The sequence below is a fragment of the Ursus arctos genome, unplaced genomic scaffold, assembly GCF_023065955.2.
Source record: "Ursus arctos isolate Adak ecotype North America unplaced genomic scaffold, UrsArc2.0 scaffold_10, whole genome shotgun sequence".
In the NCBI taxonomy this organism is placed as follows: Eukaryota; Metazoa; Chordata; class Mammalia; order Carnivora; family Ursidae; genus Ursus; species Ursus arctos.
The window spans coordinates 75,919,323-75,938,192 of record NW_026622764.1 but is presented as its reverse complement, the minus strand read 5'-3'; the positions used below and the strand labels follow the sequence as shown (position 1 = coordinate 75,938,192).

Sequence of the window (18,870 nt, the reverse complement as noted above, 5' to 3'; positions counted from 1 at the left end):
CTTCATTGTAGTCTCTGGAAAAGAGTAACATAAATTTAGCTGATTCCCCTATAAATGAACATGTGTTACTTTTCCAAAAGCCTCTCAAACACCCAGCTTTCTGTGCATATCTCTATATAAGTTCCTAAGAGTACAGTGACCAGTACCAAGATTATGCACAGTGAAACTTGGACATATATTGCCAAATTACTTTTATAGTTAAGCCGTTTTACATTCCTACGAAAATGCTTCTTTGCCCATATCCTCAGCAACACTGGCTATTGCCTATCTAAGGCAAAAATGATCTTACTGGGGTTTTCACTTGTATTTCCTTAATTAATGAAGCCAAACATCTTTTTATACGTGATTATTGATCCATATTTCTTTTGTGAATTTCTTCTTGTTCTACCTCCATCTTTTCCTATTAGTGCTGGTTTTCCTCTTAAATTTCCATGTACTCAAATCTGTGTTTCTTCATGACCACCAGTATTGTGCCCACTTAGAAATACCTGTCCTAGCCCACCATAGAATTTGTTACCCATGCTTTTTCTGCGGTATTTTTCGTTTTCTAACGTTTAATTAAGTTCATGAGCCAACTGGAATTTGTTCTGATGTAAGATGTGGAGGATAGAGCAATTTCATTTTTTCCTAAATGGCTGGCACGTTGGTCCAGCATCACATCTCAAACAACCTATTTTTCCCTCACTGATCTATAGAATAACCCAGGGCACCTGGGTGGCTCAGTTGGTTAGGCAACTGCCTTTGGCTCAGGTCATGATCCTGGAGTCCTGGGATCGAGCCCTGTATTAGGCTCCCTGCTCAGCGGGGATTCTGCTGCTCCCTCTGACCCGCCCCCGTCTCATGCGCTCTCTCAAATAAATAAAATCCTTAAAAAAAAAAGCCTACCCATTTTTCTTTTTTAAAAGTAACATGTGAATACCGGGGATGTACTGTATGGTGACTAACATAATAAACAATCATTATAAAAAAAAATAAATAAAATAAAAGTAACATGTGCACACAATGTAAAAATAAAATATGAAAGGGCAAACAGTGAAATGTAACCTATTCCTGACCTGTTTCCTCTGGCGGCAACCCTACTAATACTTCATCGTGTATCTTTCAGATATTCTCTTGCGCTCTGCGCCTATAAATGGCGTTGGGACATGCTGTTTCCAGTCTTCGGTTGTTTCAAACAGCTCTGCAACTGATATCCTTATGTACAGCCCACAATGCAGAAGTAAATCTACAGAATTCCCCAAAGTAGAACTGAGAGGTCAGAGAATATGGGCATTTGAAAACTTGAATATTGCCAAACTGCTCTCCAATGATGCTGCACCATAAATTTATACTTCCACTAAAATGTGTCAAAGATTGTTTGACAAATCTTTTTTCAAGTTTGGGATAATTTTATAGGCTATGATGCTCCCTTTTCTTTGAGAACTTGGGACACGACAGAGTAATGAACATGAAATTCCCTATAATTCTTTTCTGAACTTCAGTGTTCATTTTGTGTGTGGTTCGTACCAAAAAAAAGGTCGTCAAGAAGTTATAATCTAGCAGAGAAAGACAATTATCATATTGTTTCACTTATATGGAACATAAGAAGTAGGAAGATCTATAGGAGAAGAAAGGGAAGAATGAAGGGGGGGTAATCAGAAGGGGGAATGAACCATGAGAGACTATGGACTCTGGGAAACAAACTGAGGGCTTCAGAGGGGAGGGGGTGGGGGAATGGGATAGGCTGGTGATGGGCATTAAGGAGGGCACGTATTTCATGGTGCACTGGGTGTTATACGCAAGTAATGCATCATGGAACTTTACATCAAAAACTAGGGATGTGCTGTATGGTGACTAACATAATAAAAAAAAAGAATTTATAATCTAGGGAATTGACTTGGAAGTATGTGTGACCAATATATAGCTAAATTAAATTAGTAGCAGTGGTGTGGTCCTTCGGACAGCACAGAGCCCTACCTTGGTTTGAAGTGGTGGGGAAGTGTGATGGAAGCATGCTACTGGACTGGAAATCCTGGATGAAAAGAATTACCTTACTGGAGAATGGGCTGAGAGATGACATTCTTGATTGAAGAACAACAGGTGGTAAATTAAGGAGTGGAAACAGCACTTAAATCCTCTATATCAGATGGAAGGCACTGATATGGAGGGGTTCAAGAAAATGAGGTTAAACATCCATAAAAACCTGTTACACAGAAGAAACTAAATGTTAGTTCTCATCCCTCTAGATTCTGGGGTGCATGAGTATAAGACAGGTAAAAGAGGCCAACATCACTCAACTTTTCCAGAATGGTTCCAAAAAGTGAGCTTATGAGAAGTGAGAAAAGTAAAGCCAAGAAAAGTAAAGCCAACGTGATGTCATTAATGCTTTGGGTGTCAAAATGTCATTTTGGCCAGTTAGTGGTCTATCTTCCTTCCCACCCCAAACACAGTGCTCTAAATTACCCTCCGCTTCCCAAAAAACAGAACATAAAGGTTGCTTCATCTCCACTGGCCTCTACTGGTTCCTATGAATGTTTTGAAATTTTGCTAGTCTAAAACTGGGAATCACAGTTCTCAGAGCCTTCCTGTTATTCAGCAGCCTCAAATATCGAAACTTTGTTGATTTGGAAGGGAATTAGAACACAAATGTTGAAAAGAATTCTACACAAGATAAAACCCATTATTCAGCATTTTGACAACCACAATTCAACTTTTAACAGCGTTTCAAAGGTACTTACAATCCTAAAGTAACTTTTGAATTGAAATTCAACTTATGTTCAGTAAAAGCAAATTTAAAACGCTTTGAATAAAGCAATTTATACCGTGCACCTATGTAAACTAAAACATTGCTGCACTCAGATAGTACCTGTCTTAGATGTGGTTCCCCCCCATTACTGGCTAATTCTCTAAACGTTATTTTACCAAATTTTCAAGATGACCAAAATAATAGTTATTCTCTCACTTGGTAAAATACCACTTTATAACAACAACACAAAAAATTGTTCTTTCAGGACTTTATTTTGTTTATTAATAAAGTAAATCATTATTATGACTTTTGAAAAAAAGTTTAAAAATGTTCAGCCTTCATGTTAATGTAGGTTAGGCCATCCAAAGACAAAGCAAAGAGTTAACATTAAGTCATGGTCCAGGATTATACTTATGAGAAACAAATACAGGACTTACAGTACTTGATAAGTAAAGACAACCAAAATAAACTGTATTTCAAATTTTGTTTCTATAAAAACATATTAAAGATCACTTAAAAATAGTGTCCATCTTGTCTTTTAAATGGGCATAGCAGACTCATCTGCAATCATGTACAAATATAATAACCTTGACTAATAGCTTTCTTTATCTTTTAATACAAATACAATTCCTTGCCTCTTTACGCAACCCAACAAAATAATATAAAGTGAAGTCATTAGAAAAATATGGACCTTTCTGAATCTATATTGCATTTTTAATTTAGGTTGGAAAATACAGTTCAGATCATATGAAACACATGGATTTCAGGCTTACATATTACCTATGTCTTACAAATTATCAGATATGGTTCTTTATTTTGGCTAAAATGCAAAAATATGATTACTTTCTTAATAACAGATTAATTACTTTAAAAATAGTTTCCATTGATAGCAGTGCTAGTCCTAGAACAAAATGCAAGCAAAACATATTTGTAAGTCACTGTCTATTCGGTGCCCCAAATACACAGATCCTAACACTCAGCCCTTAATATACATTTGCTTTAAAGATTACTGAATGGACATCTCATGTGTCTGATAATCTTTAATTTGAACAATCCTGTAAACATAGTCAAAATCTTTCTAAAAGAAATAAAATTCAAGTAAACATTGCATATTTGATTTAAACTAACCTTACAGTTAAATTCACCTATGACACATTGGATCAAAACCATTCAATATGTAAAAAGGTTTTTAAAAATCATCCACATGTAAAGTTGGAACTAAACTCTGTAAACGTGTTCATGTTTAAGAACTACTGTACTGCAGCTGCTCTTTGGTTTGGCAAAGTGATACTGGTCAGATGCCTCAGGTACTGAGTATTCAAGTAAATCTGTACTCAGGTAAAACCAAGACTCCTGTCGACTGTCTTTAAAGGCAATGGCAAGACCTGAAATTCAACTTTATTTTCCTTAAATATCACGTCACAACTATTCAAAGTGTTTGACGGACCAAAGCTAGTACTAATACATTTTGAAGGCCTTCATTTTGACCTTTCCCCTGCCAAGAGTTGATAGAACTCATCAATAACAGTTGACATACCAAAGAGGCAGCCTTGCCCTGACTCCCATGCAGCTTATAGGCCCTTGCTGAATGACCATTAATACGTATGAATAAATCAGCCAAGCATTTAGAATGTGGCAAAATGTTGACCATAAATTAAAGCAAAGGTAACTAAAGCAAAAGGCTTTAAGTGAAAATCTCTGAAAAAGTGTTTCCTATGCTATTAAAGAGGATGGTGAAATACAACTTAAAAGAGAAAAATATACCACCACAAAAGTGCCTGGACAGGTTAAAGGGGAAATTTATGTTCTTCAACTGTTAGTCAGGTGCATGCAAATCCTTTGATCTAAATGTAGAAATACAGAAAGTACGAGGAGAACAATTCTGAAAGTAGTCAAGTAGGTTTAAACATTCACAATTTCCTTATAATACACAAAATGCCAAAATGAAGTGGTATTTTGTTATCCCTTAACTCTCAGTTTTCTAGAGTCAAGATTATTAGGACTACAAAGTTGAAATAAAGATAGAAGAATCATAATAGTAGTATTCCAAACTATATTTTCAAAGCTAACTCATTCCTTTGGTTCAAAGGGGAAAAAACCCATAACTTCCTTTTAAAACCTAATATTAGTATAGCCAACAGAATTAGACAAATCCTATGAACTGAAGATCTGGAATAGCTGACTATTAAATTTATGCTACATTAGGAAATTATGGAGCTATCCCTAGCATATGTTTGGCATACAGAAAGTACTCCAAAAATACTTGTTGGATGAGTGAAACGTAAGGTTAATTTTGCAAAATTAGGAATCAAAGAACGTGAGCGGTCATTCAGTCCAACTCATGCATATCACCCCTTCCCCCCAATTCCATTTTACAGATAGGGAAACTGTAACGGTTGCTATTTCAATCATTTTGGTGTGTGTGTGTGTATTTGACTAAACAGGATAAGTGAGGAGTAACATTTCTACCTTGTTTCTCCTTTACAGGATACAGGATTTTCTCTTAGAATTAACGCAACAATTCCTGTCCCTTAGATTGCATTTCAAAAGGAAAAGGAGATCTAGGTCTACCAGGCTGAAAGGGGCTGGTGTTTAGGAAGTCAGATTTAAAATTTTGTGTGTAAGAGTGGAATCCACTGCTCACAGACTGGAAGTCTTAAATGACTACTTAGGTTAGAATTTCTTTCCAGAAAGCAGAATTACACTAGGCGGTTTTACCCTAGTTCAAACTGCCTTTCAAGTCACTGTTTAAGCTGTTAAAGGAATACAGTAAAAAGTTTCAAAGTCCTTTCTAGTAATTGCCTAAATTGACATTTAAAAGTCAACAGCATGTTGCATTTAAATACCTTGGGACAAAAAATAATTTTTAACAGCTTAAGATACCTGCCTATCTTCCTCTTTACTTTTCTTCTAGCCACTGCCACTATTCTGACTATGTCCAATATTTCTAGAGCACATGTGCCTTTCTGTTTCCCTGCCCATAAAAATACCCATGAAAATACAATAAAAAAGTAATTTAAAAGCAGAAAGAACCAAAAATATTTCCTAGACTGCCAAGTTTCCTTTAAGCCTCGGGCACAACACTACATTACGTGGTTGTATTAATGTAGAACTAAGCCATCAATGAATTATACAAATGTGCTCCATGTTTTAAATAATTATATTTAGATATCTGAATCTTTCTGAGTGTTATTTTATAGCCAACAATAAAAAACTTTATTATAAATGTTGAAAAGTATAAAACAGTAATTATAAATTAGCAAACACCCAATAAAAAAAAGTTATTTTCTTTTCCTTACCCAGTACAAGCAACAGTAAATGGATATTATTATTCACCTTCAGCCACCATACTGCCCTACATATACTTCACTTAACACAACTTTTCAGCTTGTTTCGGGGCGAAACTTTATATGGATACTAAGAAACAACTCTAATTATGTAACTCAGGTTTCAAAAAAATACATATGCCATGTTAACATGTGACTTGACAGCTACTGTAGCATCTCATAACAGGTAAGTGTTATTTCCAAAGTAAAATTAAGTCACTTTTGTAGCAGTATAAGTTGATGTAGCACAAATGGGTGTATTTAAGATTAAGGCATCTTTCTGCTCTGGAGTAGTGCTTCTGTGGATCCGGCGATCTGTTACAAAGGCTTCTTTTTTAAAAAATAGATCTTCTGTTATACTTCAATTATTTCATTCCATTGATCATTTTCTTGCAAATAAAACTGAAAATATCAGTCCATAATATGTTTTTATAAACCTACAAAACCAGAAACAATTGAGTTATTGGTTAAAACTTGATTTTATATATCTGAAAATAAAGATTTATTAAATGGTTCTCTGGACTAAGGTATAAAGCTGCTAAAATAACAAGACAGGGATTAAATTTTAATACTACTAATATTGTAATAATAACACAGATTTTTATAAACAGTAAATAAGTGATATCTCTGACTTTCTTCCTCTGAAGCAATCAAGAGAGCATTTTAAAAGAGGTAGATTCTTACAGTTCTCCCTTACTGTTAACTTGGACATAATCCGAGGAGACATCTTATCTACCTCTTCGTAAGACTGCTATAGGATGTGGGGAAATACCACGGCAACACTTATAGGTTGTTGAGATTTTCAACAACCACATTAGACATTATCCCGCCCACATTAAGAATCCAAAAACCAGGGCTATACCACAGCCATATAGTTCTGGCTGACATGATCACCACATGATACAATCACCACTCCTCTGTGGAGTCCAGCCTGACACAAGCCCCCAATAAGAGTGCTGTTCTGACTCGGTCTAGGTCTTAGGCTCTGGCTTTTACTTTGGACATGGGCTCTGGGTCCTCTGTAGGGAACTGAATGCTAATGAAAAATACTGAGCAAGGAAGCAGACACTCCCCTACTTGAGACTCCAGATGAGAACTCTTTGGAAAAAAAAAAAAAGAACTCCTGACACAGAGAAACTGAGAAAATAAATGGATGTTGCCTTAGGTTGCTAAGTTTGTGGTAATTTGTTATGGAGCAAAAGATAATCAATATAATATACATTATAAGGAAGACTTCAAAAATTCTAATAGCTGCCTAAGATGCTACTGAGTCACTGACCTAGCTCCTAACTTAGACAGCAGTCTTTGTTTTGAAGCATTAGGAGAGACAGAGAATTCACTACATCCCTCAAAGTTCAACTTAGTTATGTTATTCTCACTGCTGATACTACAGTTTATGTTTAATCTGTCTGGAACGTCCTCGATTGCTATTAAATTAATTTCCTCTGGCTACTGTCTGGGGGCTAGCCAGATCGAAAACAGCTGATCAGTGTGGCTGGCTACAGTAAACTGCTCTTTCATTTTATCTTTTCCAACTAAGTCACATCAGTGAACCTCTTCAGTCTTTTCTGCAGCCTAATTAGTCACTCTTCTTTCTTAAACTAATTAACAAGACACTGTTTACTGGAAGGATTAGCTGTCCACATATCAACCCACACTTGTTTTTAGTTTCTTCATTAATCTACCAATACGTATTTACAAAGATTGCACTAGGAGTGGTTAAGAAAAATGGGATTTAAGCAGCTGCTACCTCTCAATCTCTTCTGAACTACCTGATTTTGCTGATATAATTAAAAGAGTACAAACAATTGACTTGCAAATTGTGAGATTACAAAATATGCAAATAACTGCATTTGTTCAAGGAAATTACCTTTATACTGTCTTACCTTGTTCTTATTCAAATGGTTAGTTATGAACAAGTGGTACTCAATTTTCTATTGCCACTGTAACATGGTTATTTGTCCCTGTAAGCACATAATTATATATGACAGGACAAAAAAAAGAAGTATTAAGTTTCTAGCTAATTGGTAAAATTGATGATTACAGTAAAAGCAACTCTTACGTAAGCACTAAATAAGCTTATGGTGTCAACCATTTATCCTCTTGGAGAACCCAGAAGTAAAGCAATGCTAAGAGCTAAAAGTCGGGTTTTATGCTTATATTTGTAAAAATGTCCATTGGCTTTTAAAGATGTTCAGCAGCAGTAATTATGAAGCCCATGAAATGAATTTTTCCCTTGACCTACGTGGCGTCGAATGATCCTAATGAAGATCCTAATGATACCAATTCAAGAGAATAACTGCTGCTAAAAGCCAAAAAGAAAAAAAAAAAAGTCAGAAATTCTTACAGTAAGTTTCCAAGTTTTAGGGTATTTCCTCGAGTTGGTACCAACTGATCTGAATGTCCAAACCATTTTCTCACAGTGCAAGATGATGACAATGTTATTACTAGTGCTGTTGAAAACCGCCATGATATATTTTAGGCTATAATGTTTGTTAGGTGGCCAGGCTATGTTATAAACCCGATCTAATTTGAAAGACCATCTCTGTCTTATCAACTGTTCTATAATGCATCCACAATTCATGAAATGATTGAGTCATCAAGAAAGCGAAAGTTAAGACCCTAAAGAATAACCTTGTTTAAATGTTATTCAGAATAGTGAATGCCAAAAGAACTTTCTATATCTGAGGTAAAGACATATGTGGCTGGGTAACAAAAGAAAATCCCAGCTCTGAACAGAACAAAACACAGCAGTAGCCACTATACTTCCACACTCAAACCTCTTTCTCCATAAAAGCCACCAATAATAAACACTGACACCCTATTTGTAAGATATTTTATTAAAAAGTCTCACATATCTTAGTATTTTAAAATATCATGTTGTTTTGATTTTTATACATTTGTTAAATCCGATTGATCTTCATTTTAACCAGAAAAAGCACTGTTTTCAAATGACAAGTATTACCTGATCTGACAGTGCCTTCTTCAGATCCATTCTCTATCCACTGAGATTCACTGTCCAACAATCGGTTTTTTGATTCACTAAGCGGTTTGATAGGAAAGGGTTGATTTGAGCCAATACTGAAAAGAGGAAGAAGTAATTTAGCAAATAGTTTAATGCTCAATTAAGGATACTTAATTAATAAGCAGCAAATTAGTATTCCTTCTCCTAAATATGTGAGGGCAACTCATGAGATCTCAGCACTCTAAAAAAACCTCTATATTCAAAAGAAAATTATGCCCCCGACCCCCAACTGAATGGCTCTCTAAACCCAAGAGTCTATATTCCAACAGTGCCAAAGAAAACAATTAGACAAAAGAAAAAAGCTTCAGAGGCTGGTGTGAAACTTTTAAAACATATGTTAATCAAGAGCTGTAAGGTAGCACGAGGTGAGGGTCTATGTCTTTGGCCAGGACAGAAAAATTACCTGTCATTTCCCAAGTTTTCTGCTTTCTACCTCTGCAGTTTAGATCTAAGGGGAAAAAATGATTTAGTGATTTAGCGTAGACTTACTTTTCTTGCTAAGAGATCCAGGGAGGGAGGGAATGGAGGAACAGAAGAAGGAAAAGGGAACTAGTATTTCTTGTGTACTAACTATGGGCCAGACACTGTGCTAGGTGCTTTATACACATTATGTCAACTTTCACAATAACCCTTGGAGGTAAGGTATGGTTATCCTCATTTTATAGAGCTGGAAACTGAGTCTCACACAGTTTAAGTGACTTGTTCAGATTCACAATAAATGTCAGACTTCTAAGGTCCTAAGACTGTAGGTTTGAAGGTCTATGTTCTGATATTAATAGGCTGGCTTGGAATTTATAACCCCCCCTCCTCCACAATTAGAAATAAATTGTGTCCCAAATAAATTTTGACTATTTCACTTTGACAGAAGTATCTCTATCTTCTTTAAAATTTCATTTAAAATGAACTATTTCTTTGAATTTATGAATCAGTTTGCTTGCCATGCAAATACTGAAAAAGTATCTTCTAAGATGAATGAGAAGAAATTTTACATTTGTATTTTTGAAATCCTCATTAATATTATTTTTACACTGCAGTTTAAATGTTTATCAAAATATATTGGTGGATAGTATGACTAATTTCTTTGAAAAAAAATATAGCTGATATAAACCAAGAATCAAATCTTGAAAGAATGTCTTAGTTTCTAGAAAGATGTAGCATATTTAGGATAGCCATATTTCCTAGTTTGTTCAGATACTTCCAGTTATATGTGATTGTCCTGGTTCAACTATTAAAAGCAAGCATTCTCTTTCTTATTCTCCAGGTGTTCTGGTTTGGATGATAAAAAATATGGTTATCCTAAGCATATTAGGTACATACACATATTAGCTCTCAGTTAAAAAAATTTACATAAAATTTCTCTTTCCCTATCTATGTTGACTTACAAATTATTACTGTATTTATCAGATATGTATGTATAACACACACACACAGTTTGCTTTATAATGAATAATGAAAAACTTAATGTTAAGAAGCATACCTTCTAGCATATTCATTTTGATTTGTAACAGAAGCTTGTTCTGGATCCATCCCCACAAGGCGAGTTGGAAAACTGCAACCATCACCCAAGCTGCATAATGAAAAATATCAGTAATAATTTAAATCATATTAACTTAAATAAGGTTGTCAAATTCAACAACCATTCTTCAAAAGCACAGTATAAAGAAATTATCGTAACTTGTCGTTTCAGAAAATAATTCTTAAAATTTTCTAATTTAGAGGGTTACTAGCCTCATTGAAGAAATAAGCCGTCTTCTCTTATAATTTACATATATTTGAAAACAGTATCCTTCAGGATTATTAAGATTATAATGCCTAGGGCACCTGGGTGGCTCAGTCAGTTAATTGTCTGCCTTTGGCTCAGGTCATGATCCAGGGTCCTGGGATTGAGCCCTGCATCAGGCTCCCTACTCAGTGGGGAGCATGCTTTTCCCACTCCCTCTGCTATGCCCCCTGTGTGTGCTCTCTCACTTGTTCTCTCTCTCTCTGAATTAATGAATAAATGGCTCCCTCTGCCATGCCCTCTGTGTGTGCTCTCTCATTTGTTTTCTCTCTCTCCATGAATAAAAACCTTAAAAAAAAAAAAGATTATAATGCCTATTAAGGTTATGATACCTCAAACATTAAATAGTTGGGTAATTGAGATTATAATGCTTATTAAGATTATGATGCCTATGAAGATTATATCTCAAACGTAGGTAATCAAATATTTGGGTAACCGACCTGCTCATCACAATCATTTAAAACATCATAAAGGCTCAAATTGAAACTCAAGATGTAAGTTCCAAATATTTATTCATTTCACAAATACTTACTAAATGCCTATGATGCCCTGGGTACTATTATTAGGACTAGGGATATAGCAGTGAACAAAAGAGAAAAAAACCCTCTGCCTTCAAGAAGTTTACAATCTATAAAAAAGTACAGAATTCCTTAATTTCACATTTTATTTTATTTTTTTAAAGATTTTATTTATTTATTTGACAGAGATAGAGACAGCCAGCGAGAGAGGGACACAAGCAGGGGGAGTGGGAGAGGAAGAAACAGGCTCATAGCGGAGGAGCCTGATGTGGGGCTCGATCCCGTAACGCTGGGATCACGCCCTGAGCCAAAGGCAGACGCCTTAACCGCTGTGCCACCCAGGCACCCCATAATTTCACATTTTAAAAATACCAAAATTATGTAAAACAGGGACTTTCATTTCCAGCCAAGATGGATTAATGGATAAATGTGACCTTTTGTCATGAACAACCAGAAAATCGAACAGTATATACAATAACTGTTTTCCAAACAGGCAACATAGAACTGTGGTCTCTGAAAAAAGAGAAACCAACCAAGCGAGTCCCAGGTTTCTGCCAGGACCTGAGCACCACCAGGGGAAAAAAGTAGAGCAAGGTAGTCCCACTGAGTTGAGGTGCCAGAGATGGGTGTTTCAAGAAGTTGAGGTCGCTTGAATCTACTGGGCAGAGGTGAGGAAGAGGGAGACGTACAAAGAAAGGGCTACAACAATGCGCACAGCATTTTACTGGAGTCTTTTGGTGAATGCTAAGCTACACATGTGACTCTAGGCTTACAACAGCCTCAAAAGGACCAAGCTAAAACACAAGTAACTGCAAAAGGGAGAGAGCAAAATTTAATACACAGAATTCAAAGTGTCTACCATCTAATAAAAAATTACTAGCATAAAAAGTATCAGGAAAATGTGATCCACAACTAAGAAAAAAATGGTTAACAGAAAAGAATTAGAAATGACTATGAAAATTTGAAGCAAATACTTTAAAATAGTGACATATAAATATGTCTGTGAATTAACAGGAAAAAAATGGATATGAGAAGAGAAATGTAAGATATATAAAAAAAGAACCAAACTGAACCTCTAGAGCTAAAAAATACGATATCTGAAATGAAAATTCACTGAATGAGCTTAACAGCAGAGCAGACATCATAGAAGAAAAGATCAGTGAACTTACAGACATAGCAACAGAAACTATCCAAAGGTTAGCAGATGGAGAAAAAAGATGGGCCCTGGGGAGCAAAGAAGAGCAATGACCTGAGGGTCACAATCAAGCAATTTAACATATGTATATTTAGGAGCGCCCAAAAAACCAGTGGACATGGGGAGACGTGACGAAAATTATTCAAATGTGATGAAAACTATAAATTCACAGATCCAAGAAGTCTAATGAACCCCAGAGAGGATAAACACAAAGAAACCATACCAAAAAACATCATCATCAAACAGCTTAAAATCAGTGATAAAGATAAAATCTTAAAAGTAGCCAAAGAGCAAAAAAAGACCCAGTAATTTACAGACAGTGGAATAAAGATAAGAGTGAGGCTGATTTCTTCTCAAAAACAATGCAAGCCAGAAGTTAATGGAGCATCTTTAAAGAAAGAGGGGGAAAAAGCCAAAACCATACCAGTCAACACTGAAACCCCTGTTTAGAGAAAATAATCTTAAAAAATACTAGTCTAATATAAAAAAATAAATATTATTTAAAAAAATACTAGTCTGTGTTCTATCCAGTCAGAGTGGAAAAACCTTGCAATACAGGAGATAATAAAGTACAAAGAAGAGATTGATGCACTTAAAGGTACAGCAATAGGATCTATCAAATGAAACACAGAAAAAAGACTGAACAAAAAATGGACAGTGGATCTGGGAGCTGTGGTAGAACTTCGAGTGTACTAATATACATGTAACTGGAGTCTCTACAGTAATGGGGAAAGGGGGTGGGGATGACAGAATAAATATTTAAAGAAATAATGGTTAAAATACTTTCCAAATTTGATGAAAGTTATAAAATCACAGTTCCAAGGAGCTCAACAAATTCCAAACACAAGAAACATGAATTAAATTATATACCAAGGCACATCATAATCAAACTGCATGAAACTAATGCTAAAAAGCGTATCTTAAAAACACCCAGTGAAAAAAAAGACACATTACCTATACAGTAAATAAAAAGAATGACTGCAAACTTCTTGTCAGAAGAAATGTAACCCAGAAGACAGTGAAGCAATATCTAGAATTATGTGCCAAACAAAAATGTCTTTCAAAAGTGAAAGCAAATGTTATTTTCAGACAAAAATATAAGAAATACAGCTAAACAAGGGGAAAAAACCCTGTAACATTTATAAATATATTACCTGAATTTCAAATATTTTTTACTTTTCTGTAATGACTTTGGTATATAGATGGCCTAAGATGGCTGGGAATTTGGGGAAAAAGGAAACTATGAATCATCTCAAGCATATACCTTCATTTAAATTTTCATTTAAATCTGAAGTTAAAAACTGCATTATGTGTTGGGTCTTCTTTTAAGACACAACAGAATACATAATCTGTGATAAATCTTTGAAGATATAGCTAATAAGTATAAATTCTTACGATTCTCTACTTCAAACAACTTATTTTCATCTTGAAGGAAAAAGAGTGATTGCTATTTTTACGCATCATCTTTTTTTTCCCTACTTTCCATTCAAATATATGCCCAAACTCTCTTTTGGGAGAGTTTAATAAAAAACATGAAAAATAAAGTATTTTATATAATCAAGATGTTCTGAGTTTTCATTCTCAAGGCTCAGAACGATGTCATTATATACTGTATTCTCTGAGTCTTAAGATATAAGCCAAAGAGACAGACTATCACAGATTGTGTAACTTCTGAGACCTGCATTTTATACATTACCTTGAAAATATTGGAAGTAGCCAGTATTTCTTTTCATCGCCAAAGACTTGTCTCCAATTTTTACTGCATCCAAGAGAAAATCCATTTCCATCAGGTCCATATGAAAATGTGGGTGAGCGGAATGATTCTGTTATATGTACATATACGAAAAAAGAGTTAATCTATTTAAAAATTATAAATAAATGTTCAAAATTTAAAATAAATGTAATAATTAGAAGATAAATTTCTGAAACTTATTTTGGAAAAAGCAATACCACCTCTGAGTATTTCATCACCTTTATAAAATGAAAATGTGAAAATTATCTAATTTTACTAAAAATCTACTGAAGTGTGTTCACTGTATCTCACCTTTTTAAAAAGATATGCTAACTCTTGCAACTTCACTCATTTATTACTTATGAAATTCTTACTATGTGTCTAATGGCACAGTACCAGGTGTTTGAAATCCAAAGGTAAATCAGATGGAATTCTTAACAAAGAACACACAGTCTAACAAAGTCTAAAACAACTGCATTGTGATATACATGTATGAATGGGTGGTGGTATGTGAGCATGATCTTGTACAACAAATAACAGATAAAGAAGCAGATGGTGATCAGAGATCATTATTTTAAGTTTGGCTGTTAAGTGATGTAGAGTGGGGCTAGAGAAAGATACACATTATACAAGAAAAAGGTTTTTTTCTTTATTTAAAAATACAATTTATTTTAGCATGTTTTATAAGCTAAGGATAAGAAACCAGGGAGAGAGGAACTGGGAAAGGTTGATGATATAGAAAAGTAAAGTAAAAATTGATGGAAGAAAATTCTAGAAGAAATAAGACAGCCTCTAGAGGAGTTCTAAAGATTAACCTTAGATACCAGAAAAGACATCTGTCCTCAGAAGTTAGAGGCAGAGTGACAGTGATGGGTTTGAAAGGAGAAATGTCAGTTCGAGGTTATAAAGGAGAGAAGATAAGAATTTACTCATGACAACTTCTAATTTTTTCAGAAACCCATGACATGACTGCCAAAGAGAGTGGAGGACCCAAGTGAGCACTGAGACTTTAAATGTGTAGGTGCACCAATCACTGTGGGAGTGAGACTGTCTTCCCCAGCTTTCTACAGCCCCAAAGTACTTGTGGATAAAGTGGAGAGCTAGAATAATCCAGGTGTCATGGATCAGCAACTGAATTACAGGAGAAAGCCAGGACAGGTGTAGCGTAAGAGTGCTGTCAAGAGTTGTTAAAGTCATTTGTTACAGGATCTAGAATCGAAAATATGAGAAATGAGACCAGAAGGGAAAGGGATGCTTGGGAGAATGCCGGCAGTGTAAAAGAGGAAATACAGCTGGAGTAGAGAAAAGGAGAGCTGCAAGGATGAAGAGTGCCAGAGAATGGAAAGTTCAAGTTGACAATTTCAGGGGCTCTTCAGTTCTAAGGGATTAAAAGGTTCAGTGTTTTGTTTATGGGAATGATTAGCCATGAGAATCTAAGGGACCAGCTTGCCTGTTCGGGATGATTGCATTTGTTTGAATACTTTTTAAATTGGGGAAATGGTCTCAAGGTAAGGTGGATAGGTGACAGTTGTGGAGAAGGGTAGAGGTGATACCTCAAAGGACAGAAGAACAGAACTCTGGAAGGAACAGTGGAGAACCAGCCCAGGATCAGGGGTGTGGAAGGTGAGCTGTAAAGGAAGTGGTGTACCAGGGTAGTTTTTTCAAAGTAAGGGTTAAAACACCTTAGTAAGTGTTTTTTACTTTTTTTTTGTGACCAGCATTTCTTTTTAATGAACTAGAATAGAAAATATTAGAATATATCACACACAGTAGAATATTAATGATGTTTTGTAAAATTTTTGCTTATTTTATTTATATAATTTTATTTATAAAATTATGCACTAGGTCACAATACAAATGATGCCTTTCTTACTGTAGTCACTGGCAAAAAAGATTGAAGAATATTGTTTAAAGAGAACAATGGGTTTCCCATGAAGCACTCCTCTCTCATAACTATGGGGCTGGGCAGGAAACGAAGGAGGATTGGAACTGTGGCAAATTAAAGTGTCAGGCTCCCATCTAAAGCAGTTGGCTACTACTCAGTTCCAACTGAAGGATGCCAGATAGGAAAATGGGCCTACTGTTACCAGATTTATCAATTTTTGAAAAGAAATCTACTTTTCTTTTTTTTTTTTTAAAGATTTTATTTATTAATTTGACAGAGACAGCCAGCGAGAGAGGGAACACAAGCAGGGGGAGTGGGAGAGGAAGAAGCAGGCTCCCAGCGGAGGAGCCTGATGTGGGGCTCGATCCCAGAACGCTGGGATCACACCCTGAGCCAAAGGCAGACGCTTGACGACTGAGCCACCCAGGCGCCCCAGAAATCTACTTTTCTATGTGAAATCTCTACCTTTTTAATTGGGGTTGTTCATAAGGGCTAGACTTTGCATGTAAGCTACCTTTTGTCATTGATGATTAAAGGTAAGGAGATGGCAGGGTACTCTGTAAAAAGGATAACAAATTAATTACTAGATACAAGAAAGTTTATTTACACAGAAAAGGGATGAAGGCAGGATGGAATTGGAGAAGAGCTCCACAATGGAGAGTGAGCTGGGGAAGAAAGGGAATAGAAATCCTTGCCCTGGACCCATCATGCCTTTACATGACTCAGTAAGACACAAAGTTAAAATAATCCAAATATAAACATATCTAAAAGTCTCCCTAAAATATCTTCATCTTTTTGTATTATAATCTATTTGCCTCCTATTCCCCTGGCAGACACATGGCTTTAGATGGAAAGGAGTCTCTGACTTTCCTATGAAACAATGTGACAAATCCCTCTTTTGTATCTTGGTACATTAGCCAACGCCTAAATGTTTCAATTATAGCACAGTGGCTGCTTATAGGCTAATAGCTTAGTTTGAGCCAATGCCATACCACCCTTATTTAGGAAAAATTTGTCCAATTATTTTAATACCTTACTGAATTCTTCCCCTATATTTCACTTTAAAAAATGAGCAAAATAGGGAAATAAATACTGATATTAGTAATATAATTGACACAAAGATGGAAATGATTAACATGTCAAAAACACTACTTCTTAGCCTCAATCACGGAACACGCCAGTCAGTGTGTAGTCAAAGGTGGGGAAAAAAGTAAAGAACACGTTTTAGCTAAAAGATAAGCTGTAGGGACACCTGGGTGACTCAGTCGGTTGAGCTTCTAACTCTTGATTTCAGCTCAGGTCATGATCTCAGGGTCGTGAGATTCAGCCCCACAACAGGCTGCGTGCTCTGCAGGGAGTCTGCTTCTTTCCCTTTCCCTCTCCCTCTGTCCCCCCAACCCCCGCTAGCTCATTTTCTCTCTCTAAAATAAATAAATAAATTCTTATTTATTTATTTTTTTAAAAGATTTTATTTATTTATGTGACAGAGAGACAGCCAGCGAGAGGGGGAACACAGCAGGGGGAGTGGGAGGGAAAGAAGCAGGCTCCCAGCAGAGGAGCCCGATGTGGGACTCGATCCCTGAACGCCGGGGGATCACGCCCTGAGCCGAAGGCAGACACTTAACGACTGCGCCACCCAGGCGCCCCTAAAATAAATAAATAAATCTTAAAAAAAAAATAAAATTTATAGAGTTCTTTTATATACAATGCACTACTGAAAATACATATAAATGCCAATCTCACATCAACATTCAAAATATAGAAACTTTACATTTATTATATACCCATTGTTTTTATCCAGTCATAGTTAACCTTAATACACAATTGTTTTACACTTCTTTATCATCTGACTATTGTCCTCATGATTTCATAGTCATTTATGGTCATTTTCCTAAATAATTATGATTTCTTTTCACCCACTCACCTATTGTTGTTCTGTTTTTTCCAACTAGCCAGCAGTGGTAGCTGAAAAGTGATAGGACGCTGATGAAGAACATTGTAGACACAAAGAAAAGGAAAAGTACGTGGAACTTTGCACGTGTATCAGAGAGTTCATTCTGAGGAAGGAAGAAAGAAGAGTTAACCCCTAAAGAAAGAAGAAAGAAGAGTCAGCCCCTAAAATATATTATTTGATTCTTCCTAAAGACTTTTGAAACTACCAAAAATCTTGCCAGATATGAAGAGTATAAAATAAATTCAGATAATAAATCCAAAAGCAACATCTCCCAAAACAGAAAATCGGCATTATCAAAGGAGCTTGCTTATGTAAGGGTCATGTAAAAAATTACTCTTAAACAGTTAAAAATTTTAGTAATATTTTCAGTAATAAAATAAAAAGATGCACTTTTTTACTCAACATTTTTCTTTTGTACTTTATGCATATATTCATAAGCTTTCCCTGATATCCAGGATATGCAAGGATTTTTCCTTATCTCTGCTAAAATATTTGCTTATTTTAATTGTACATCCTGCTAACCAGACACTAATTGTGATAAATTTGTGTACTTCTTTAATTTCTATTTTTGGAACACCTCAGCATATATCCCCACGCCCTCAGCTGTTCAATTCCTACCTTTTTTATCTTCACTCAGTTCCTACACAGTTTTTTTTAGGTAATTAGCAGTTTTGGTAAATACATTTACCACAAGGTATTACTGAATGAAAACAGCTTTGTTGTTACCCAT

The 18,870-nt window shown here is 35.5% G+C and overlaps 1 protein-coding gene across 5 annotated transcripts in view; it reads right to left on the bottom strand.

The window, feature by feature from the left end:
- Positions 1–2,978: 2,978 nt before the first annotated feature.
- Positions 2,979–18,870, bottom strand: part of ZDHHC20 (zinc finger DHHC-type palmitoyltransferase 20) — a 70,273-nt gene continuing 54,381 nt past the window's right edge. For 2 of the 5 annotated variants that reach the window (XM_057309705.1, XM_057309708.1), the window contains 4 exons: positions 18,111–18,243; positions 14,266–14,392; positions 10,554–10,643; positions 2,979–9,132 (listed from right to left, as the gene is read on the bottom strand). In XM_057309705.1, coding sequence (XP_057165688.1) covers positions 8,955–9,132; positions 10,554–10,643; positions 14,266–14,392; positions 18,111–18,243 — 528 coding nt within the window. In that variant the 3' untranslated portion in view covers positions 2,979–8,954. Of the gene's footprint in view, positions 9,133–9,479; positions 9,525–10,553; positions 10,644–14,265; positions 14,393–18,110; positions 18,244–18,870 lie in introns of all 5 variants that reach the window. The other 3 variants (XM_026492979.4, XM_026492980.4, XM_026492981.4) reach the window with 3 other exon arrangements.